The sequence below is a fragment of the Phasianus colchicus genome, chromosome Z (genome assembly GCF_987193195.1).
Source record: "Phasianus colchicus chromosome Z, bPhaCol1.hap1.1, whole genome shotgun sequence".
In the NCBI taxonomy this organism is placed as follows: domain Eukaryota; kingdom Metazoa; phylum Chordata; class Aves; order Galliformes; family Phasianidae; genus Phasianus; species Phasianus colchicus.
Genome location: NC_143476.1, coordinates 63,433,993 through 63,460,955, shown reverse-complemented (window position 1 = coordinate 63,460,955; position 26,963 = coordinate 63,433,993). Strand labels below are relative to the sequence as shown.

The following is a 26,963-nucleotide window of genomic DNA, read 5'->3' as shown; positions in this document are numbered from 1 at the left end:
ACAGTCCCCCAAGGTTTTCAGAACTGAAAAAAATACACCTTCCTCTGAGACCGTGATGCATGTTTAAATTCTGTGTGCCTTGAACTGTTTCCAAAATTGAAAAGCATACAACTCAAAAGCCCACAGCTACTCCACCCTGGAATAGTCCTTTCTCCTCTGTTTTGTTTTGTTTTGTTTTGTTTGTTTTGTTTGTTTGTTTTGCATGGAAATAGCATGGCTCACTTGTTCAAGTTACTGTAGGGGTGCCAGGTGTTTCCTATCCAGTGGCATAACCTCACAAAACTGCTGTACTTATCCCTCTTTTCTAATAGCATATTTTGTCCACAATAGCTTCTCTTCAACAGAGAATAACTTGACAAGCAGCTGTGTCCTCATTCAATGAGCTTCACAAGCATAATATTTTCCTTCCTAGAGGCAAAGTGCATTCACCTACATAATTGGCCATGACCCCTTCTTGCCCAGAGGACACGTACTGAAGTCCATTCCCATTTTCTAATCTTTTAAGACACAAGACAGCATGTTACTGTCATGCTAGTAGGTAGATGAAACTTTGATATGTGTGCTTGTATTGTCATTAGAGGTTTCTGTTTGAGCTTGACAAGATTCTCATTTCTGAACATTTGAACATACATTTCTTCAATTCTACAGAATTGCTTTTTTAGTTTATTTTGGTTTATTCTAAGCAAAGAGTGTATCCTTTTAGTTTATTGACATCAGCATGTAGACTAGCTATCCTAAAGAGATGGAGAATCCATTATATAAGAGATAGTAGTACCTTTATTTTGATAATGACTTTTTTTTTTCATTTCAGTAAATCGCTTGCAGGATATTGCTAAGAATATAATCCTTTCAGTGCCACATCACAGTGTTCTAATTTTAACTGCTCTCTTATTATAATGTTAAATTCTCTATGTGTGTTCGTATGTATTCACATGAAGCACTATAAAATAAACCATGCAGAGACAGTGATCTCTTGTGCGCTGTCTGTAAATAATGATACCACTTTTTAGCACAGTACTTTGCATTAAATGACAATTCATGAAGAGGTGGAGCCTGAAATGGCCATGCAGTTTCTTAAAATAGTTTACTCATTGTCTGTTCAAGAATCTTCTGAGTTAGTAAGTTCTGTGTGTCTTCTATAACTCTTTACTTTGGGTAGTCACTCTCTGTCTCTTTCCAAGCCTGACTAATACAAAGTCTGTCACTAGAATTTATCTTAATGATAATTGATCCTGCATGAGGAAAGCTGGAACTGCCTTTGCAGAAAAAAGCTTGTGGATCATGGTGGATGAGATGTTGAAAATAGATACCTTTGCAACAGAGCTGGCTCAATGCCATCCTGGGCCAGCAGGCTCTGGTGGTTGTCCACTCTTTCCTTTTGTTTGATGGCTGCACATTACAAGAAAGATACTAACATTCTGGAGTAACTTCCAGTGGAAGTTTACAGAGATGGCCCAGGCTAGAGCACAGGACATACAAGGAGAAGCTGAAGAAACAGTCAGTCTGTCCAGCCTGAGGAGGAGCTGCCTTTTTGCAGAGATCTTAATGCTGAAGTAGCATCCTGGAAATAAATATAAATAAATTACTTCCATAAATATTAAATATAGCATGCTCATGGCTACTGTGGTAAGTAATGCTACGTGGGCAACAGTTCGAGCTCTAACAAGGTCTTTTATTTCTTCCTTTTTGCCTCAAAAGTTTATCTTTTGCTAGTTAAGAAGATAACATGGACCTTATCAGGTACTCTATAAAATATGAACCTGTTCATCAAGTATTCTGTTTTCTTTGTTTATCTTTTAACCTATGGAGTGGGGACTTTTCTATTGCAGTCACACAGTTTGTGTTTCAGAAGACCTAAGTTTTTTGTTGGTTTGTTTAATGTTTTAAAAATTCTACAATGTATGTTTGTCTTTTGTTTCCTATGAAGTGTGATCTGTTGGAATTTCAGCAGTTTCATTGAAACAATAGATGTATATGTATCTATTCATTGCTTTTGGTAAATCAAGCTTAAGGAGGGAATGTTTAAATTAGATATCAAGGGGAAACTCTTCACAGAGAGAGTGGTGAGGTGCTGGAACAGAAAGGCTGTGGATGCTCCATCCCTGAAGGGGTTCAAGGCCAGGTTGGATGGGGCCCTGAGCAACCTCGCCTAATACAAGATCTAGAGGTCAGCAGCCCTCCCTGTGACAGGGAGGTTGGACCTTGATGATCCTTGAGGTCCCTTCCAACCCAAACCCATGATTCTATAATTCTATGATTAAATCCCTTACCAGCTCTTAACACTTTATATTTAAGCAGTATGTATATTTGCTATAATTTCATGATCTTTTCCTGCTTCATTCAAAACTAAACAACATAATTTCAAAGTCGTGACTAGCAACTTCAGACATTTAGAGTGGTCCTAAAACTACATTATTTCAAAGGTATTAGAAAATAATTGATTCTTACTGATGCTACATGATGTCATGTTTACTTCTCTCCTGGAAAGTATAAGTGAAACAATTTCACCTATATTTAGATATTGTTTATCATTATTTTAGAATATCCCACACTTCAGGCATGCTGAGCAGTAGGAAATTACAAGCCATTTCCTTCAATCATTGTTTTATTCTTTCCCATAAGATGCTGGTTTTTATGTTTGAAATACCAGAAGGATGCAAAATAGTCTCTTGACTCTTTGTCTACCAACTTCCTTGGTGTTATGTAATTGTGAAAGTGTTGAACAAAGAAGTGGAGTAGATGATGAATGATCTGAAAAACTGTTTTTCTTTACAGATTCTGATTCTAAACTCTGTCAGATTCATAGCTGTAGTATTCAACATTGTTTAAATTTATCAGGAATAAAAGGAAAGAAAAAAAAGGAAAAAGCAGTGTGTGCTTCCACAGAAACACACTATGCTCTCAGCCAAAACTAAGTGCTGACTTTGTATTCTGAAAGATGGTTGTGAAGAAAACTTGCTCACTGATTGTAGAATCATAGAGCTTCCTTACATAAATCATTCTTCTTGTGAAGGTATAGAAATACTTAGTGTAAAAATCAGTACTCCAGATTGTTTCCTAAAATCCAGTCCCACCCTTTTGCCACAACCATCAGATTGTACTTTCATAAATCCTTGCTTCAGAAAGCAGTGTTACCGTGCTTAATTCATGATCCTGTTAGGGACTGGATATATATAGATTTTTTTTGGTAAATATTACTCTATTCAAGAGAAGTAATATCAGATTGTTTATGTAAGAATGCATAAAAATCATTATGAAAGCTATCAGCAGTCTCTCTTTAGCAAAATACTGTCATCCAGTTTTCTCAGAATGAGTTCTTTAAAATCCATTCTGTTTATATATTTGCAACCTGTTAATATTAAAGAGCTGTTCCATGATTATGAAATCCATTTATGACTGAATATTTTTCACTTTGGGAGCAAAAAGAGGTCATTTCACCATCTAGAAAATTGCAGTGCATTGTTCTGTCCTATATTCTTAATCTCCAGTTATATAAAAAAAATTATTTATTCCCCAATTCATTTTGCATCTGGATCTCTGATTAAGATTGGTCTTGAGCCACTTCCCTCACTGTCTCTGCTTTTCAGTAATATCTAGGAAGCATTAACTCAAAATTACGTTCTTCTTAACTATCTAGAATGTTGAATTTGCTTGATCTGGTAGGGACTCGTAGTTTTAGGCTAGTGGAGAACTACCACTTGGATATGTTCAACAGAAGTTTATTTTAGCAAATGTGTACATGTCAAGCTTTTTATTTTCACAAATAGGAAGCTTATGTATTTAAATACAACGTTAACTAAGACAGAAAAGTATTAAGATTCTATCTTCTGCAAGATTGATTAAAGATCAGTTCCATTCTAAGTAATACTTTGAAACTTAGAAACATGAGACTTCAGACAAGGGCAGAGAATGAGGGTGAGACCTCCTTCTTTGCAACTGTTGATTCCTTCTCTCAGAATTTTGATGTCTTTTCCAGTGGTCATATCGTATCTCTTCTTTTTTTCTTGATTATATTTTTTAAACAAAGTAGAACAAAGCTTTTGTATCACTTTCTTTGGTCATGAAAGACTATACTAAATATAAAAATGTGTCAGCATGGGAATGTATGTACTTTTCCAAATTCATGTGTAGGCTGGAGACACATTGTAAAGCTAATGGGCATCCACATCATTACTTTCACTGCTGTACAGTACAGAGCATCTAAAAATAATGAGAAATGGTCCACTGTTTATCAAACTTGATTGTTCTTGTACTTACTGAAAGAAGACATTCAGAATTTTTCCTATATGCAGAATAAACTTTCAGCTGCATCATAACATTTGTGTATTCGATCCCTTACACAATGCAGCCAGCAACTAAGGAGTCTATCACTTCCTGCAATAACATACTTCCCTAAGTTACTGCTCATTTGCTGGTTTGTTATCATTTCCCCATTCTCTGTATTTTGTTTGATCTGCATTTTTTTTTTTCCAGTCAAAACATGTAGCCATTTTTGTAGATAAAATTGAGAAAAAAAATTAGTTCCTTTAATTTATTTCTTAATTCACTCTTTCATTCTTATTTTGGTTAAGCTGACTTGTGAATTTGTCTAAAAAAGTAAAATGAGCTATGTACTTTTATGATCTCAGTGTCTGGATGTTAAAGTATGATAGAGTTTCAGTTCTGTTTTCATTCTGGAATTCCAATTTACTGAGTTCTGAATATGTACCTACAAAAATTTCCTTAAGCTCCTTCAGGAAACAGTTGCTTTATGTCTCTGAAAATGTCTTCATACACATGAATACACTCAATGTGTTATAAGCATAATCAGCTAGGCCCTGGAACATTTATGTGAATGGTGAAGTCATCTTACTAGTCTTTCAGACCTAATGCTGTTATAGCATGCTTATCAGGACCGTTCAGTGAACAATGGACAAAACTTTTAACTAGATGTCAGATGCTGCTCTTGTTTCTGCTTTGCGAAGCCATTCAGGCTCTTGGCTTTCAGGGGTTGACTGTAAGGGCAGAATTTGAAAGTATTGAAAGTTCAGAGTGATGCATGAACTAGAATGTTGCATGACTGATGAACTTGACAGGTCTAGAGCTTACAGAAGTCATAATATCAATCACTGAGTGCCAGAAGCCATTGAAATAAAGAAGTGGTAACTCATGCAGTAAAACTTCTGCAGATTTCTTAAGAATATAGAAATTGATAACCAATAAAACAAAATTATGACTCTATAACACTATCTAGTAACTTGGAAAGAAGAATTAGGTGTAGGTTAATATGAAGTGCTTTAAATTATTAATTATACAGTAGAAAATAAATCAAAATTATTTTTAATCCTGTTCCCAGAGTAGGCAGACAAAATCAGTGCCTAACAAATACAGAACACATGGAAGGAATCCCTACACTAACAGTATGCTTTCAAATTATTAAATTCACTATTTCTGTATCAAGTAGAATTTTTTTACTGTAGTCTATAACAGCTATAATTTTACGATCTTCAATTGCTAACATTGTTTTGTTAGCCATGATGAAAGTTGTCAGAAGGTAATTCACGTATGCAGTATAACACAGTTACCTGCAGACATTACTAAAGTAATTATTTGATTTAGCATGTAGTTAATATCTTCTGGTGGCAAGATACTGGCTTTTCTTTGTCAATAGCATGGTGGGCTATTTTCTGAAATTTTCTTTACCTTGCATGCAGCCCTTCATTTGTTTCATATGTGTGGCTTATTAACAAGAAGCTTGAGGCAGAGCCAGTAAGAAGTTTGAATCGCAGCAATAATGACAGTGTTTTGATGTAGCCTCCATTCTGGGAGAAGGAATAAATGTGGTATGTCTTGGCACTAGTAAGGCTTTTGACATAATGTTTTTATAAATGAAGTGGAGAATTATGGCCTACATAATTATCTGCATATTAAAATACACAACCAGTAAAAACCAGACTGGAAAAAATGAAAAGGGACGTGGGAACAGCCTTCAGCTGTGGAATTATGTGAAGGCATGAGATAAATAAAGCATTTCTAATTGTAACATATTATCTGAGGGTATGGTAGAAACCATTGCATGAGCAGCAGTCTTCCAAAGTCTATCGATACATGTACTTATTCCAACTTCAAAGTAGGGAGCTAAGTCAAATGATATCTGAAAGTCCTGTCTAGCCCTGCTTTTCTGTGGGAGTACTCTCTTTATTTTTGAATCTCGCTCTTACTTTGTACAGAATTATATAAAGGTTTTTCAGTTCACCTACCTTAAGAGGTGTAGGTTAATTTCAGAGTGGTGTATAGAATTTGAAATTAAACTTCTAGAAGGCTATTTATCAGTTTTGTTAGTGTAGAACCAAAACAGATTGTGTTTACATAAAAAGAAACAAAAACACTATATATTGATTCTCATATTATAAAGTTACCTTGCAGTTCATAAAAGTATATTCTTTCACTATCCACATTATGAGGTATAAAATGTAAGCAGTGAAGCATAAATAATTTTTCAGTCCTCGAGATGCTTGCAGATGCCAGTGAAATTATGGTAGTATGGTTAATATGCTCTTTATTTTCTACAGAAATGTATTTTCTGCAGACAGAGAGTTAAGAAAACCTCAGGTGCCTGCATTCAGTGTTCGTATGGACGCTGTCCAGCCTCCTTCCATGTGACCTGTGCCCATGCTGCAGGAGTGCTCATGGAGCCTGATGACTGGCCGTATGTTGTCTACATCACTTGTTTCAGGCACAAGATCAACCAAAATGTGGTAAGGAATTTGTTTAATGATATGTTAAAAATCAGAATTGCAGAATTAAAATACGTTTTCAGAGAAAATGAAAGAAGGGATCCACATAATGTATAATGGCTTCATCTGATATATTTCTGTGCATAAAAAAAGTATTTCATCTTGATGGTTTTTTTCTCATTATGTTATCTGGTAGAAGTAATACTCGATATGCTAAGAACATTTTTTGCATTAGACTCATTGTTGAATATGTTGTTTTGACAGTAGCATGAGTGTCTGAGTTCTCTGTTTTGTTAGCGTGGAATGTATTGAAAATACCTAGATCACAGTATCTTTCAAATACTCTCAGATATTGAGCGACGTGGTATATATGTAAGTTCTTTGTACCGCAGCCAAGCAATGCCACACAAATATCCAGTTATAATCATTATTTCATCTGGAAAAGCAGCAGTGATGTGTTATGAAAATTCATATTATTTCTTTATCTTTTTATTTCTAGCCTATGCTGAAGAGGAACTTTTGATTTTAGAAGAGACACAAGAAGAATTAGTTATCACAGTCCCATAGGTTTAATATCTTTTATCTTAATGAATTGTTACTTATTTCAGAGAAATCTCACAATGTGTCTTGGGCTTTTAAGAGTGTATTTTCTTTCCTAGCGAACTAGAAGATATCTATTAACTAGATATCACAAGATATCATTGAGGAAATAACTTGATACATTGTTCAAGTTGAAAATTCTCAAGTTTCAAACTCTTTATTTTTATGTGTATTTAATCTCCTTTATACACTAACATTGAAATAAACCCAGTTGATGTATGTATAATGTATATCTTTCTTTCAAGAGGCTGTCAGTGAATCTTTGATCCTAACGACAAGACTACTAGAGAAAAAGATCTCCTTTTAAGTATAATAAAATGCCTCCCAACTAGAGTGATGAGCCAGTCCTGAGTTTCAGTCTGCTGATAGTTCATCAAAAGGCAAATGAATCATATGTCCCTGCTTAAAATCTCCCCAGAAATGTTATGTGTTATAAAAATTTTTGTTTTCAAAAAAAAGTAAATGTAAAACTAGTATACTTTACATGGTTGTTATGTCTTCATACATTTTTTATGAAAATAAGTTTGATTTAAAACACAAGCAAACTGCAACCTCTATATGTACTGGTAACTTAAAGTCCTTGGCTTGTTTAGAAAATGCTACTCGCTAGTTGAAAATTACTGGACTAAAGCATGGCCAATAAAAATATGGCTGTTCTTCCTAAGTGCTTAATTATATTTCTTTTCAGACATAGTACCATTACTCCAGGTAGTGAGATATTCATCAGTAGCTGGGAAGTCATTCCTTGATCAAATAAGTTTTTCTGCAGTATCCTTTCTTTTGTATCCACTTCATGTATATGTTGTGGCTACTGCTCTAGCCCCTCCGTTTTTCAGACTTCCTGTAATGTGTCTGTCTATTACACTGGAAGACCCCTTATTCTCCTCAGAAAATGGCACGTTATTTTCTTTACCTGTTCTTTATTATGATACTGAATGTGCTGAAGTTACAGATTATATCTTCTCTGTTTGTATAGTGGACAAACATTTACCTAAACAAGTGGTAAATCTATCCTAAACAGACTTCTTTTTTTTTTTTCCTGGTAACTCTATATCCGTGATAGTTGTTAATAAAAATACCTACAAAGTATTAATGATTAACATGTAGATCATTTAAGCAAATTTATACTTTCTGTCTAATATAAAATACTGCAGGCTTCAGCGCTGTCATTTGATTTTTAGCATATGCTTTCCCTAAAAGAGAAAAAAAACTTTAGAACAGTTATTACTTTGAAAGCTTAGAAATTAAGTGCATACTTGTTCCATTTAACACAATGATAATAAAGTGAGAGAGATTCCCCCCAGATTCTTAGTGATTTTCAGGACTTGTATTTGGTAGCATCAAACAGAAAAAAAGTGTGAAGAAACAAGATTTTGTGTAGCTGTTTTGAAGTGTTTGTGTGAATAATATTCAAAGTTGATTGGATGAAACTGAGCTCACCTTTTCGAAAAAAAAATCATTATCTTTTTTCACTTAGCTCAAATCAACATCAGATGTGCTGAAGAGAAGGAAAAATAGTGTGTGTTTTGTTTTTTGTTTTTCCTTGGACCTGAGTTTGGAAGGACATTTTGTTAAAGAGAGTTTTTCTGTGGTAATCTTCAGTTAGCCGTGAATGTAGTGGATTGAGCCTGGCTGGCTGCTTGTTGCCCACCACACCGCTCTCACTTCACTTCCACAGCAGGACAAGGAGAGAAAATAGGACGAAACAGCTCATGGGTTGAGATAAGGGCAGGGAGATTGCTCACCAGTTACTGACACAAGCAAAACAGGCTTAGCTTGGGGAAGATTAATTTAAGTTACTGCCAATTACTGACAGTGAAGCAGTGAGAACTAAAAGCGAACTAAAAGCACTTTCCCTCCATCCACACTCTTCTTCCTTACACCCCCCCCGAGCTATGCGGGGGAATGAGTAATGGAGGCTCTGGTCAGTCCATAGCACTTTGTCTCTGCTGTTCCTCCATGGTCACACTCTGCTGCAGCTCCACGTGAGGTCCCTCTCACAGGGTGCCACCCTTCCTGCACCAATCCATCTACGTGGGCTTCCCACAGGCGGCAGCTGTGATCTGCCATGGGGCAGCTGCTGGGCTCTTCTCACAGAGCCCACTCCTGCAGCCCCCAGTACTAATGTTTTAAGTAAACTGAATTGCCAGTGGATTGTGGCAAAAATGTCAAGGATTTATTTATGATCGATTTTAAAGTCTGCCTTTTGAATTACCTAATCATGCCTTTAAGGTTTGGGATTTTTGTTATCATTGTTTTTCTTGTTATACCTTTCTTAGCTATTAGCTGGTCTTTTGTGCAGACGTTATATTGCTCTTCGCTATTAGGTAGAACTGTGCATCTTTATTCTAGTGACAGATTTTTGTCTATTTTCATTTCCTTGCTTACAAATAGAACAAGGGACATGCAGATTCACTCTGCAGAATTTTGCAGGAATCAAATACATCTTTTCAGCAAGAACAAATTTCTCCTTATATTTAGTAGTTCAAAGCACTCCACATAAAGCAAGGATGCTATTTCTCCCCATTTCAAGGAAAAAAAATTACAGTTGTCCGATGTTTCACTAACAAAACCTCTAGATGTGAGTATGTGCCTAAATGCTCAGGGAATATCTTTGATTGCTACTTCCTTCAAGTTTAAAAAAGAACAAACAACACAAAACTCAGCAACCAAGAGGAGTAGGAAAAATTGTGACTTATATCCATAGCAGTATTGTAATGTAAATCAAGGAAGTTGCTCAACAGGAAACTCACAAACTTACTATGTGAGATAAAAATTTATTATTACTGATATTAATATATCTTTTCACCTCAGGCAAGCACTTAATGCAGTGATGAAGTGAAATTTTTGTCGAGATAATTCATTGTTGCGATCTCATACAAATTGTGTTGAAATCATTCTTTGATACATTTTCACAACTCTTTTTCACATCTTGCTTTTCTACGGTTATCTACGGTTTTTGGGGTTTTTTTTCCTAGACTGCTCTTTTAATGTCAGCCATGGAAAATACTTGCAAGTCTTCTGGGGAAAAATCATCATAAAGACAATCAAAAGGAAAAGCCTTACTCTTGCATACAGGTAGTGATGTAAAATGAAGTCAATACACACATGTTAAGAATTCGATTTTTTTAATATTGAGATGAAGTTTCAAAAATACATTATTTAGATATGCACAGACTCAAAACTAAGTATATGTATTTGTTGAAGGTACAGCTTCAGAAATGATACAAAGGTTTGCTAGCAGAAAAGCTGTTTCATGCAGGATGGTTTGAATTATTCCTGTTGCACTCTATATTAATTTATTCTTGTAAATCAGAGTGCAAGTATGCAAATTACGAAGTAGGATCTGTGATTTGCTGCCAACAGACAGTAGGTCATGTTTTTTGAATTTTCCATGGTCAAACCATGTTTATTTCTGGGCATGAAATGTATCCTTCACATCCTTTGTCATCAGATTGCCAGAACACTTGAAACTACAGTTGAGAATAGGTGCTCCACAAGGACTTACTTTGATTAAATCTCTGTTATACACAAGACAATGAGAAAAAGACGTTATATGTGGCAATATTGTTGAAAAAAAAACGCCAAAGAATTCATACAGGATTAGCAAAAAGTGCACTGAAGGTCAGAGAAAGTCTGCTGGAAGCAAATGTGTCCATCTGTGATATTTCATTTTGAAAGTGCAATCAGAAGAGGTATATAGACAGCCTCAGTTACACGCTTGCTTCTGATATGCTTTAAATTATCATTTGCTATTATTAAACAGTTTTTATCTCCGTAGCATACAGTGAATGAAAGGATACTGTAAAGGGGAAACTGTTGATCCTTTTTTTGTTGAATACATGTGAATACAATGCCACTGTCTGCTAACTACTGCCAGCTTCAACATTTTCAGGAGTCTAGAGGCATGCCATAGAAAAGATAGATGAGTCAAAAATCATGAACTGGCATATTTTTTGAAATGTCATGCATCATTTCTGTGCCCAAATTGCAGTTCTGAGGAATGAGCAGAAAATGATGATGGGAGAGTTATGTTTCTCATGTTCATGTTTCCTAATTAAATAAATCTTTATTGTAATTAAATAAGAATTTTAAGGATCTTCCACTACAAACTGCAGTAAGGGAGGGTGTCTAGATATTTGGATATCCATTAAATAACTATTTCTGGCTAGCTACCTGCTAGTATTCAATATACGTCTGTATACATACTTATTTTATTTTACAAGATTTTTGAGTCCTGACATACAGAAAATGCAGGAGAATGTCATTTTTCCTCTTAGCTTTTTTGAGTCTTGCAGAAAGGAGAGGTTCACTTTTTTTACATTGCATCTCATTGTTTTCTGTATATCTGCTCCTATCTTCGTTCATCCTTGGCTTAGGTACTGTTAAAATCATGCTTTTTAAACCAGCTTTCTCAATAATCTGGTAACTACCACAGCTGTTCCTTTAATCTGATAGACTTACATAACAACTGTCCTTACTGATCAAAAATGACATTCTTAACATCAATAAATTCTTAGGATTTTCTGACAGGAAATGTTTTCTGGGACATGCAATACGTTGTTGGAGTGTGCTTGTCAATATTTTTTCTGGAAAATAAATCAAGTATTCTAACAAGATAACTAAACAATAAACTAAAAATTATCTTCTTGAGCTAGGATGTGTTTCTTTTTCATTCTTATTTGTTCTAATGAGCTTTGGCATTCCTTCTCCGAATATTTTATCACATATAAGCCTGTATTGTCTCTTGACATATTATGTTTTCCCAGTCCATCTTCTTGGAAGAATTCCATTTTCAAGGTTTAATACATTTAAACCCTATAATAGGGATATTTTCCTCAGATTATTGTAGTGTAATATTAAACTTCTACTTTCAATTGTTTCATATGAGTGATAAAATTAATACTCTCCACTATGATTCTGATTTTTTTCAAGTAACTGAATAGACTGAAGTCAAGAATTGTTTGGTAAATGAACATTTATGTTTACTTATGTTTCAAGGTTGGATAAGAAGTGCTAACTGATAAGTTAGCACTCCTGTGGCAACAGCAGTAAATGGTTTCTTCCTTCTTCTGCTCTTCTGCAGTTAAACTAAGTAAGAGAATTAACTACATAAGTAGCTATGTAAAATGGAAAATCCAGTTAAATTGTTTAAGACTTTATATATATGATAAAAAAAAAACTATTTTGAAGTAAACTTTAGAAACAGTATTGGATTTTTTTCTCTGAGGGGAGTTCAGCTAAATCCTCCAAATGCTTATGTCAGGCAGAGTTCTGACACAAAGATTTAGTGTGCTGTCTCCAGAAATGGCACAGAATACTCCTATTTGGTTTGTAGAAGCAGAAAAATTTAAAATTTTTAAATCTTAGAAACCTGTACAAGAAAGACTCATGATAGTGACTACAGTCTCCAGAAAAATGGAAGATGTTAGTTATTTTTTTATTCTCCAGATGCACTGACACTACTATTAATGTTTGCAGTCTTACAGAAAGAACTGGTGATGTGTTTTCTTCTCCCTTTGATATTAATGCTAAAAAGAGTGTTTCCCAGGTTTTCCAGAGACCCTTTTAGATTTCTGTATTTATTGAGGAATCCATTGCCACTGAAGGTTTGAAAAGCAATTTTAGGTAAATCAGTAGTTACTGTAGCATATGTCATAAGATTTTTTCAATCTCCTTATGTAAATATTTCTAATAAAATGATTAGTGCTTTCTGTATGCTGTTGCAGCTGCCCCCTTTGTATCTTCTACTGTAAGAAAAGTTCAACTAGTCATATATAGCTAAGGTCACAATTAGTTTGTCTTGTTTAAAGAAATGGAACTTTGTGAGGTAATGAATAAACAGTCAAAATTGCAGGGAAGAAGGTCTTTCAGTGTTTGACCAGAATGAGAAGCTCTATTAAACAGTGTTATTGTGCTCTTTGTGTCTTGTATTTTCCATGGAAGTAAATAAGAGGCAACCTGCATATTTTTTTCCTGGTGAAGAACATAGCTTTTTAAGTGGAAAGTTCCTGGGTATACTTCAGTTGGAAGTTGATGCTTAACAACTGTCAGCATCATGTGAGCTTCTAAGCCTCTGCTGATTTACAAGGTTCTATTCTTTTATTTATAAAAAACATTAAAAACAATTATTGATGTAGAATTTTTGCATAACTTATCAGCCCTACCACAGATCTGATTGACATAACTAGTTCTATTGAATGCAAAGTGATGAATGAGAAAAAATGATTGGTACTGATGTACTAAATGAGTAAATGAAGAGTGATCAGTACTGTCTGAAGTCTTCAAGCAGATATGCTACTCCTCAGACAGCGCTGACATGAGCTGAAGATGCATTACAGTTTTTTTTATCCCATTCAGAAAACAGCAAGGTAATTATGAGAAATCATGTCACATTACAAGACTTAAAAAAAACCTTCTAAAACTATGCAAGACCACAGTCTAACTTTGCCATGCTTCAAGAACTTCAAAGAAAATGTACAAATTCTGTTAGTTAATATTCTCTCTCTACTGTGGAATGGTGAGAAGGTATAAACTGCAAAGATATTTTTGAATGCTATAATTTGTTATTCTTGTGATGCTGTTTCTTTTCTCATAAAATGAAAACGTTTGTTAAATTTGTATGACCGTGATGGCAAGGAGCAATTTTGCATTTAAAGTTTTTTTTTATTGAGTGTTATTTTTCATTCAGTTTTAACATTGATACAATTCTGATGAGTAAGCTCTTCTTCTAATTTTTTTTTCAAGAGAACTAAAGCATGTGAGAAGACCATTACAGTTGGGCAGACGGTCATAGCGAAACATAGGAATACGAGATACTACAGCTGCAGAGTCATTGGAGTGACATCACAGCTTTTCTATGAAGTCATGTTTGATGATGGTTCTTTTAGTCGGGATACTTTTCCTGAAGATATCGTGGTAAGTACTTTCTTAGAGAGGGCTTGGTTTGTTTTACTCTTCACCTTTTGTTTTTGAAGATTAGCAAGATGGAGCATCTTGAACTACTTCTTTTGACCTTGAGGAGATAATGTTTGGTTTGTGTTTGTTACTTTTGCTGCTGAGATTGATTCTTTTCTAATGGGCTTCCAAATAGTGGTTGTTCTAATTAGTCTTTGCCATTTGACCAAATGTATCAGAAGTAATCTTACAAAGCCTTTTAATTAAATGAGAAATATGTATTTAATAAAGGAGATGAGAGAGGGAATTCCATGTATCCTTATCTGTCTCTCAGAGATAACTTGTAAAAATTCCTTGCTGAATAGAAAAATCCTGCTGTAATGGGAAGAATAGCACTCATGAATCAGTTCTAACAACTTGTTTACACCTTCTGATGTTTAGCTTGTGAGATTACATTATTAATGATAAAAATCATCAGGGAGGAGAATGTGTAGTTTACTGCATTTCGAAACAGCAGTTGAGATTTTTATTTCCCTAATGCACTTATATAAGCTGCCATGTTTTTCAGAACTGTTAAGGGCTACATTGTGAACTTAGTTAGTGGTTCCGAATAGAATTTACAAACAATTGTGAAAATATTCCTTTTCCTTCCTCATTTACGATGAGTAGATTGGATGATAACATTTGTTCTGTTCATCAGGTGCTTCATGATGATTGCGCTGCAATATGAGTGATCCTCTTTTAACCTTCATGCATGTCTGACGCTTCTTTATGCTGAGCTTATTTTCTGGTGTATCTCCAGATAAATCTCTGGAAGTTAGAGCCTCCAGGGTACACTGGCTTTCAGAAGTGCTTTGTGTTGCCAAACTGGTTTCACTTTGCCCTGTGCAGAGGTGGAGAGTCTGGCATACACACCAGTGCATAGGAATATATACTTTATTAATATATTTTCCAGAGGTACAACCCTTAGCAGGGGCTCCTCTGTGTTCCTTTACTGTAAAGATGTCTTTGAACTATTCTGTTTTCTGCAGGCCTGATGTTTTCCTGGCGGTAGAATTAGCTGACAGATAGCATCAGTGGAAATGATACTGTTGTTGTTAGAAGTTTCATAGTTATTGAAAAGTTGTCTGCCTTTTGAAAATAGAGCATTTTGAGAGGGTACATTTCAGAGCAGTATATGGGGATTGAGCTGTTTACCTCCCACTGCTGTTAATAGAAAACAGTTAGCAATTCCCCGCTACATGTCTTTGAAAATTTATCCTTTAATTTGAAACACTCTGAAAAGGCTCCATTAATGATCAAACTTTGATTTAGGATGATCAAGTTATTAAGCAAATGTGGCTGTATTGTTATTAGAAACCCCTCTTTTGTATATGTCTGCATCATGGTATGGCAGAGATGAGAAACTGCTTGCCACCCTAGTGGGGTATTCTGATCTCGAGCTAAGAATAAATGTAATCAGGTCTGGATATGCCTCAGTGCTTCCTAGATAGCGGATGAACAACATATAATTGTTTGATGGAAACACCAAACGAATTTCACATTCCTTAGAGAAATCTTGTTGTGTTTTCATTAGATAATACACCTGCAGCCGTTACTGGAAGGGAGGAAAAAAATGTTTTTTCTTCTGCCTGGACTAAAACTTGCTAATCCATGCAATGTGCGTATCAGGTGTTAGTGCCGCCGGGAAGACTTATTCATCAAATCTGGTGTGAAAGCAATGTTGCTGCCTATTGAAGAACTTATTTTTCTAATCTGTTTTCACTTTTCAACTAGCTCACAAAGATAGCAGCAGCTTTCTGCTTTCCCAGTATATGCTGAATCCTCTACATAATTTCAGCTCAGCTCACAATAGACCACAATTCCAGTGTTCAGACACAGTGATTTATTTTTAAGAAGGAAAACAGGGAGCAGGGAAATTTCAGTCTCAAAGCTTCTTGAAACTGTTTGTGTGTAAGCATTCAATAACTTCCAAAACAGAGTGTACATTGTTCTGTTCTCATGTGGATTTTTTACTGTTTGCATTGACATTTACTACTCAGATCAGGATTTATTAGCTGTAGGTGTTAGATATATAGATGTAGCAATATAGATTCCTTTTATTTCAAGCTATTGCTTGTATTGTGTTTGATTTCTGCCTTGTCAGAATTTCTGACAGAATTTGAATAATCACTTCTCAATTACAGTGTTGAAACCTATTAGACAGCATTTTGGTGTGCTAAGAAGCCAGCTTTCCCTTCTATCTGGTAACTGTTAGAGGGTGCAGAGAAGCGTCTATGGGTACGTATTTTCTGGCAGAAACAGAGGGACAGCTTCTTCTTCAAATGCTGGAAAGACTGCAGTGAAGGGATAGTATGTGATATCTTAAAGGGTGTGACATGGCAGCTGCAGCAGTTACCTTAACGATGCCAACATGCAAGGGAGGAGTGCATATGCTGTCCTGAGTAACTGCTTCCGAGAAACAACAAGCATGTCACTTGCTACTTCTTGAAGGACTGATGTACTCTAGCTTGCCATACAGCTGCTAGTTCAACAACAGGAGGAATTCCATCCAGGTCGGCAGGACAGATGTCAGTATACCAATTCCACATCAGGAAATGTCACAGATCTTTGGCCTGCTCAATTCTTTTTCATGCCTGATGGCCATATCTTGAGTGGTACAGCACAGCAATTTGCTGTAAATTAATATTCTCAGTCAGATTTATTTAACTGTTTATTTATTTGCTTTTCTCTACATTGTAGCTGTCAATATTGCTTACTAGCAAGTATAACTGTACACACACACATATGTATGCATATATATAGCTTGAAATTAGAGCTAAGGATGCAGTTATTTCTATGTTTTTTATGCAATTGAAATCTCAGCTAAACAAGGAGGCCTTGCAGTATACTTGACTGGGGAAAAAATGGTTTCACCAAATTCTATTTATTCCAAGGAAGAAAAGAAGGAAAAGAGGTTACAGATAACATGCTTTGCCTAATGGTGAGTATGTGAGTATGTCTGATTACAGGAGAGGTGAGCAGATCTCTCCTGAAATGCCAGACATTGTTTCAGGCCACTTGCCCAACTAATTACTGTGGTTCTCCAATTGCCATTTTAAACAGAATTGTTTGCTGTCATGGTTTCACTTGTGGCTGTCAGGCAAACAAGGTGAATAAAAATAAGAGTACTTACTCATCCTGTCTGTGACATATCCACATTGTGTTTTAGTTTACCGTCAAGTTTATAAATCTAGGGATTCTCCATACAGATTGTAAGCTGATCTGTGGGTTGTCATGCCTACAACCCAAAATGGACTTTACTGATTAAAAGCAATAAATTGAATACCATCCAGTTGTGGTTTAATTCTGGGAGGCAGCTAAGCACTGAACAGCCACTCACTCACTGTCCCCACAGGGGACTGGGAAGGGAATTGGAAGGGCAGAAGTGTGAGAAGTCATAGGATGAGATAAAGAGAGTTTACGAAGTAAAGCAAAAGCTGTGTGTGCAAGCAATACAAGCCAAGAAATTAATTCACTGTTACCCACAGGCAGGCAGATAGACACTCCAGCACTTCTAGGGAAGCAGGGCTCATCACACGTAAATTCCTTGTGAAGACAAACACTGTCACTCGCAATATGCCCTCATTCTTCCTTCTGCAGCTCAGCTTTTGTTGCAGAGCTTGACACTGGGTGGTATGGAGTATCCCCTTGGTCAGTGTGGGCCAGCTGTCTTGGCTGTGTCTCCTCCCAGCTTCTTGTGCAGCTCCAGCATTCTGGCATGAAGAAGAGCATAAGAAGCAGAAACGTCCTTGGCTCTGTGGAAGCCGTGCTCTGCAACAGCTCTTATGTGGCTGTGTGCTCAGCACTGTTTCCATAAAAAATCCAAAGGAGAACATCATATGAGCCAAAGGAGAATATCATATGAGTGACAAAAATGATCTCTGCCAGCCAAAAGCCTGACACATCCTAAATGCTCTTTCAGCTGATGGAATGTTGCTGTAAATGTTCATTATTATGCAATAGCATCTTGCGGGATGTGGAATTGAGGTGTGTATGATCAGGTGTTTGGAGATATATATTCAGGAGTCCATGAGTTTGTTTTTCAGACCATGTTATGATGGTTTCCTCCAGTATTGATAGAATGCCGTAATTTTACTATTAAAAAATTGTTGAAGTGTAGTTTAAGACAGCATCTATACTGCACCTGTCAAAAGCAGGAACAAGGAAGTTTTGCATGACTAGCTGGCTTATCTAACAAGTAGCTTGATTTGTGTGTTTTGGGTCTGACATTGTTTTCTGACACACCCACAGTGATATGTGGAAACCTTAACCTTAATCAGCAGAATTGTACTGATGCTAGTTTAAGTATCTTCTTTCAGTAGTGCATCCAAGACAGCCTTTGCCATCAGGAGGACAGTGTAGATTACGCTCTATCTTTTTATGTCTGTCAATACTTTAAAATCACCATTACCAGAAAAGGGAGGAATAGGACTATTCAGAATTCTGACAGCTGAAGTACATCACTGAAATTATCAAGAAGGCTACAACTTTTCACAATGTGCACCTAAATTTCACAGAACCCCAAATTATTATCTTCTCCTTTCTTTGTAATAAATTTGAGCTCATTTTAGTTACTAGTATTTGTAGGAAGACCTACCTGAATAATATCAATGTAATTTGAGAAGCTATTCAAAAAAACTTTTCTCAGTCAGACTTTTCTTGCAGTTCTCTACCTCAGTCCCTGCTGACAGATGCTCACTTTACACCTCTACAAAATTATGAAATGAAAACTTCAGTAACTCATGGCTCACACTCCAGTGTATACATATACTGTGTGCATAGGCTTGCCAATTATCTTTTCTTTCTTGCTGGATACAGACTTACTGATATTCTGAATGATTCTTTCTAGCTTATATGTCTTCCCGAGGTCTGAAGCCGCATAGGCATCTATTATCTTGGAAGTTGTCCAAGATGAAGTGAACTGATTGCGGCATAGGTGTAGGGGTAAGAATACAGATTGTCCTGAGGTTATTATTGTAAGGCTGCTGAGAGACAGAACAAATTTGCTTCATCCCCCTTTGAGATACAGAACCAGTGGGATTTAGCTGGGCATTTCTTCAGAAATTATTTCCTCTACAGGCAGGCTGAAGGGAACATCAATTTAAAACTGCAATGTGGTTATGTTGGTGAGATTTTTTGCATGGGTAGGGAAAAAAAGGTAGTGCTTTGGGGCCTTTGAATGTCAGTGCTTGGCATATAGCTTCAAGAAAAGTCTTACTTCTTTACTACTGACATTATCTGTCTGTGACAAGTGGCTTTCAGTGGTGCAATAAATGCTGGGACAGTTCAGAGAAAAAGGGTTTTTCCTTTATTTCTGAATTTGTTGGCAAATTAGGCCTATGGAAAGAAAGAACAATTGTGAAGAAACTTACAAAGATTAGACATAGAGATTCAGAGCTCAAAATTATGTCTACAGGAGTGTGGACTGATGAAGTGCGGACACTTAATAAGCTTCTCCATTTCTGTATGTTAGTACATGTATGGCTATTGATTTTCAAACAATGGACTGCTTGAACAGCTGACATTTGGAAATAGTGTGTTGACAGTGTGTTGATGTCCATGTAAACAGAAAAATAGAAGGCTTGGTAATCTCATAAGGATGCTGTGTCCTACAGATCAGACTTGAGTAACTTTTTTTCCCATAAATCTTGTCTGGCATTATAAATGACAGAACTCCTGACTGGTTTAAAGTAGTTTCTTTTCTAGGTTTCTTTTCTCCTTTTACCTCTCTTGCCTACCTGTTCAAATCAAAACCTTAAATAGTAGTGCATACCTTCTTCTTTTCATCTGTGAAAGATCCACTCGATTTCTGATAGAGAATAATAGAATATTGTTCACTTTTAATATACTGACATTTACCTGTACAATGGCCAAGGAAATTAAAACATTTGAATCGATACTCATTCCATGCAATCTTCAGATAATTTGGATGTGCTTCAGTATCACCTGTACTGGCAATTTCTGAGAACATAAAGGATAGGGAACAAGAGGATAGATCATATTTGGTGTAAATGTAGTAAAAAATTTCTCAGAACTAGGCGAATGATGTAGGAAAAGAGATACAATTAATTATAATAGGTAGCAACTTTAAAAAATTTGAGATGATATTGAGCTAAATGCTGCGCTACTCATGTTCAGCTTCTTCAATTATATTTTTTTTCAGCATTGTATATCTGCTATATAGCTGAACTTACTACTCGGCAATTTTTACAATATGGACTTTGGCAGACACATCTGAAAAATTCTGGAAAGTACATTTGAAAGTCATGTGAACCGTCTCTGAGGAGGAAATTTGGGTTCTTCTTTTGAATTATTTTTTTTTAAATCTGTTTAAAATACATTTAAAAAGTTATATGTATATGTTCTGAAAAACTGATGTCACTTTTTTGCACTTTTTTTTTTTTTTAATTGTGAACTTCTGCACTTGATTTGCAAGTGCTGATACAGATTATCCTGTGCTTTACATACAAGACATTATTTGTCTCATCTGAATATTAACAGTAATGAATTTCTGTTTTTAATGCTCTGGTCTTAGTAAGTTGAAATCAGACTCTTTGAAAAGTAGAAAAGAGGTACCTTCCTAGTGGAGGCTTTCATTCCATCTTGTAACTCTTGAGGCTCCAGAGCATTAAAATATGCAGTAGCTTATTTCTAATGTGAAATTTGTTGTACGGTACTATAAATGTATTGATTTAACTGAGATATTTTCACTTTATAATAGAAAACACAAGTGTTTTTTTCTGTGGTTTTTGCTTTTTCTTAGTTTCCTCTTACAGTAGAAAGATAATAGATAACTAAGAATTGAATACACTATGGATTAAGAGCAAATTAAACCTCAAAAGGTAAGTATTATCTTTGTACAGTTTCCTATGTATAATGTCTGTTCCATTTTCTAACACAATGCTTTACAGAACCTTATCAATACAGAACTTACATGAATTGATGGTAATGTCACAGCTGAGCAGAAGAAACAAAATGAAAGATAATCTTTTACTTTGTGGTTTAAGATTAAATGGCTGACTTTGCAGTGAAACAGCTAAGATACAGAAATGCATTGAAATGTTTATTGTGTTTGCAGAAGTGAGTGTCTGTCCATATCCAGCACCATGATGAATACCACCATGTTGAGCATGTGGGGCACAATAAAATATCTGGAATCAGATAGGAATCACAGATCAAGTGGGAATTTAGGATGAGGGAGCAGCATTATTTGCCTTTCCAACTTTTTTCTGAGGTACCAATAATTGTAGGATTTTCATATCTGGCAATTTACACTGTTTGTTGTATATTTCAGAAGTGGATTATTTCCCACCTTGCCATGTGTGTTATACTGGGGGGAGAAAATTAACGGCTGGAACAGAATATAAAATCCTCATAGTCCTCTGAGTGCAATAGATTTACTAGGAAGTTTAAGCCTGTAGATCCTTACTTGTCTTCAGAAGTGTGCTCCCCAGGGAAAGAGAGACATGAACATACTGGAGAGAGTACAACCAAAGGTCACCAGGATGATAAGCATCTTTTCCATTACGGAAGACGGGGAAATCTGGGACTATTCAACCCAGAGAATAGAAGGCTCAGGCTAATTCTGTTGATGTATTTAAATTCCTGAAGTGTGCAGAGAAAGCCAGACTCTTTGCAGTGGTGCCCAGTAACCAGATAAGAGACAATAGGTGCACAATGAAGTGTAAGAGGTCTCTCCTGAACATCAGGGAGTGCCATACTTTAATTTTTCTTTTTTGATTTGGGGTTGACTGAGCAATGTGAGAGACTTTACTGAGAGGTTATGGAGTCTCTCACCTCAGAGATCTTCAAAATTGCCTGGACATGATCCTGGGCATCCTTCTCTGGGTTTCCCTGCTTGAGCAAAGGGGAATTTGTGGATATGGTGGGATTCAAGTAACTGTTGCAAGGTTTCTCCGCTGCATGAAGGAGACCATGTACTTCAGTCAAGCACAGTGAGTCAGACACTCTGATGCACTTGCCAATTTCACCTTCACACTGCTCTTATGAGACAGTAAGTTTTGTTTCATGGACCACCTTGTACCCACAGTAAAACTTCCTTACTATCCTTTGTTTTTCACTTTATTGTGATGCCCAGTACCACTGTGGACATCTTAAGCTGTGTTCTACATCAGGGGCTAGAATTACAGTCTTTTGGGCAATTCTGCATTTCTCAATTAGTATTATTTGTGAATTCGTGTTATTGCTGAAAGACTATGTAACGACTAAAATATATAAAGTAAAAAATTTTTGGTGTATTAAGGAATGCATGATTCTATTTGACTTCTAGTTTCCCTTTAGTGAAAAAATATATTCACTTTGTAAGAGAAGAATCAGCAACATTTTAAGGACAACATAATATGCATGAGTTCAAAGTATTTTTATACTATGAGGTCTGTGATCCAATGCTAAATTTGTTGAATTACAGAAACTATTCTGTTAATCTGGTGATTTCATTGAATTTATACCAATTGAAAACCAGAATTGCACTCCTGGGAATCAGGCCTGCTCTTTCAAATGCTAATGCACTTTGTAAATTACTGTTCCTGTTTAGATAAAATTCTGACTGTGGCAAATTAGCTACCACTATCCTTTTCATTCAAATTGTCTTGGAACGTAGGAAACCTAATTTTGTGTTTCTAAAAATTTGCATGAGTACTGTATACTATCAGTTTCTCAAAGAAAAACAGTTTGACAGTCTTTTGACATCAGCAGTTGATTTCAGAGAGTTTCTACAGTTCTTTGTCTTCACTTCTGCTTTAATAGTTTTGGTAGATATATTCACTGTTTTCAGCTGCAGTATGTTATTTGTCTGTATGACAAGCTTTTCTAAATCAGAGGTGCTCTTGTAATCACATTGGTCGTGCTCCTTATAAAACAATTACTGGTAAGCATGACCGTGGGAGCTTAATCACTAATGCTAAAGTTGAAATTTAATGTTAGCTGAAATAAGATAAACAGAGGAGACAACTTGTATTAAGTGCCTTTGCAGAATGGCCTTGGGGACATTTCAGCTCTGACGTCAGGACTGAGCAGAGGTACAGGGAAGGCACCTTTCCTGCTCTGCCCCAGAAGCCTTGTTCTCTCAAGGGTTTGCACAGCAGTAGCTAACTCTTGATGACAGCTTGTTCACCACATGTTCAGTTCCTCTGCATTCTTTCCTGTTCAAACAGTCTTCACATATTAGTGCAGAGAGCACTATATCTCATGGCAGGTATCCTAGTAGCAATGAATTGGGTTAGTAAATTAAATTCAGTTTGTAATTTGAAAGTTAGCTACTGCTGTACAAGCCCTTGAGAGAACAAGGCTTCTGAGGCAGAGCAGGAAAGGTGCCTTCACTGTAGCTCTGCTCAGCCCAGACGTCAGAGTTAAATGTCCCCAAGGCCATTCTGCAAAGGAATTTAGATAGGACTAACTGAAGTCAGTGGCAGCATCATTTCTGTGCAGTAGCCCTACGTTTAGGCTAAGGTTGTTCATACTTTTTTCATGTTGTGATTCTGGGAATGAGAAATCCAGCTGAAGTCTTATCAGTTGAAATGAATGTAGAGAGCATGTTTTGTCTGTATTGTCAGAAGTAACTGTTTCCACTGAAGTTTCTGAAATTCTACAATTAATGTCCATTTTGCTGTGAAATAAATTTCAGTTCCTCCAGAATAAGAGGGCAGAAATGTTGGTTATCAAGTTCTGGAGACTATGAATAAATTTCAAGTTACTTTTTAGACACCAGGTAATTTTTAATGTAAAAGCTCAAATGAGATAGTGTTTTGGCTTTCTCCATACAAATAGTTGATAGAGAGACATTGATATTAAAGTCTGAAACATTCTTGTGAATTTAAGAATGAAGGAGGTGGTAAGAGATGGACAGTTTCTATTTCACAGTTTGATTTTAACTGTGTTTATGGATTTGCAAACACAAATTAAGTGTTGGTATGTAAAATAAAAGTGAGATAAGCAGGATAGGAAGGCCAGTTTTATTGCAATTAGGGAGTCTGATTTAGCTATATTTCATCTCTTCAGTATCTGTTTCTCTTTGATCTTTGAAACCTCAGGGTAGATTATCTGCTTTCAGTCTTCCAGGAGGAGGATTAGAATATTGTACCTTAACCCTTATGAATGAGGGTGAACAATATGTAAAGGATATGTATCATCAGGCACAGTAGAGGCTGAAGTCAGACTGTACTTACCTCTGCCTTTAGCCATTTCTTCTGAACAAGTGTCATGACAGCAGCATAGTGGGGTTCAAGAGCCTTCTGATACAGAAGGCAGAAGCACAACAAAATTGATTCTCATGCAACCTTCATCTAAGACTGCAGTTGACTGATTGGAGAGTGTCTTCCTGGAGGGTTTTGATGTCTTCTGGTATAGAAATAATGAGTTACTTCAAAGTGCAAAAATATATTCATCTAAACTAATTGATACAAATATTTTGCGTTGTCAAGCTTTGAGCTAACTGTCAAGCAGTCTTCAAACGGATAGCATCTGGGAAGAATAACATCAGTTAGATTCTGTGTATATTTTTTAAAATTCCATACTATTTCTTTACCAGTAATGAAAATTATTTATACAACTTACGTATATTTTTTTCTTTTGCTGCATTACAGAATCATACAGCAAGAATAGTATTATAAGTATGTGATAGCTCAAAGAACCTGTTTCAAGAGCCGCATGTACCCGCTTTAGCCCTGCATTGTTCATATCAATTATAGTGCCACTGGTATTTCACCAGAATTTTAATAAACAATGAGGCATTTTCTGTTTTGTTCTCAAAATAAAGCAAATCAGCAAACAAAGCACAGAAATGTCAAGAAGATGGAGAAAATTTTGCTAAGTGACATTGAGAAAAATGCAGTGATTAAAATACAATTTAAACAAACAAAAATATTTTATTTAGAATACAGTCTAAAGCTTGGAGATTTAAAAAATACCAGAGTTCAGCACTGTGCCTGCTAGTTAATCAGATAAGCAATTCTATTAGTGTTGAGAAAAATAAATTTGGATTTACTGAGATTCATGTCATAGGAATGACTCAGTTAGGAAATAAAGAGGTGTCCACCTGATTATGTTTGCTGTCATGGTTAATGCTTGTTTACAATTTGATGCTCCACACTGTGTGGATTTTGTAGAAATGCCCTAATGGGAAGTGCATAGAAGAAAGCTATGTGTATAGCAGCCTTTAAAACACTTTAGCAAGATGCAGAAGAATGAATGGTTCAGAGAAGGAAGAGGCTATTCTATATATGTGAAAGGACATATCTAATAAAAAACACTAAGTTATACCTGTTCATAAATGTAAACCCTGATTTTGTGAAACAGCGAAGCTGAAAACAATTGATGTTTATTCATACAGGTTGGTGGTGAATATGTATAAACTTAGTGAACTTCTCACAGATGATATTTCCACTTTAGACTGTATAAAATAGATCGATTTTTTTTTTTTTTTCTCAATATCTTTACAAACGTTTGGCCTTATTTTTGTACACAATGGAACATCTTAATCTTCCTTTTCTAGTTATATATATATCATTCTTTTAGGACTATGTTCGGGGAAAACTGGTTTCCAGAAATATTAATCAGCTGAAGAGGTTGTCACTTACTGATTGGAAATGTATTTTATATTGCAATATTTAATTCTGCTCTCCCTTACTAAACTCACTGTAGGAGCACAGCTCTGAGAACTGAGTTTAGTAGTCTCCTTCAGACAGTCTTCTGATATGATCAAGATGGAAATTGATTTCCTTCATTCTGATAGAAGTTCCACAGAATGCCTATGCGGAAGTATGAGTGGGAGGCAGTATGCAGTTCTTAAAAGAAGACGTACTGATAGAGCTTGTCAGCTGGGGGTTCAAATCAGAGACCTTCACCACTGTATCCTCTCTCGAATCAGAGCAGGATCACATAATCAAAATAAATAACAAACTCCAGGTGATCTGATGAAGTTGTCTTGTGATTTGATCAAACAAATATTGGCATTTTGTCATGATTGTTTTCCAGGAACATTTTTTAATATTAGAGTATTCCTAGATTTATATCTCCTCTACAAGATGCCATATGGGCATTTTACCTTTTTTCAAATAAGTTCAAGAGATAAAATCACCGATGTTATTGCTATGATTTCAAATACAGTGTTTACATTTTTGTCCATGATCTTACTGTTTTGAGGGAGTTAACTGACCCTTCTCCACCAACCACATGCCACATTCACCTAAGACTAAATCAAGTTTGGAAGGATTTGATTCCAGTTAAGCTCTTGAAAGATCAGACGTGCTTTAAGCTGACAGTTGAAAGGCAGAATGTTGTACAAGCTTATGAAAAATTGATGCTGAATTCTGGAGCAATTCTGAAGATCAGAAATATTTTTGAGAGTGTCTTTTCAGGTTTTTAAACATACAAAAAACCCCACATTTTTAAACAGAAAAGAGAGATTTTGAAAGTGTTACTAAATGATGCATTGCAGTCTTTAGGTTTTTTTCATTCAACTGCTGCATTCCTCAAACTTTTTTTCCCCCATTAAGTGCTAATATATTCTGTGTCAGCTATGCTCTATTTTCCTTTCTAAGATTTTTTTCTCTATCTAGCTTTCTGTCAGACCAGAGACTCAGTAAATTAACTTCGGCTGATATCTGCAGTCACAGAATAATTTCATCATTTCCTACTACAATCTTTACATGAAAGACTTCAGTATCCTTTCTGCCATCAATTTTACTTTCC

The 26,963-nt window shown here is 35.8% G+C and overlaps 1 protein-coding gene across 4 annotated transcripts in view; it reads left to right on the top strand.

The window, feature by feature from the left end:
• Positions 1 to 26,963, top strand: part of KDM4C (lysine demethylase 4C) — a 301,499-nt gene that overhangs the window by 260,799 nt on the left and 13,737 nt on the right. For all 4 annotated transcript variants that reach the window (XM_090131682.1, XM_031606168.2, XM_090131683.1 and 1 more), the window contains 2 exons: positions 6,552 to 6,737; positions 14,064 to 14,234. In XM_090131682.1, the coding sequence (XP_089987808.1) occupies positions 6,552 to 6,737; positions 14,064 to 14,234 (357 nt within the window). The remainder of the gene's footprint in view (positions 1 to 6,551; positions 6,738 to 14,063; positions 14,235 to 26,963) is intronic.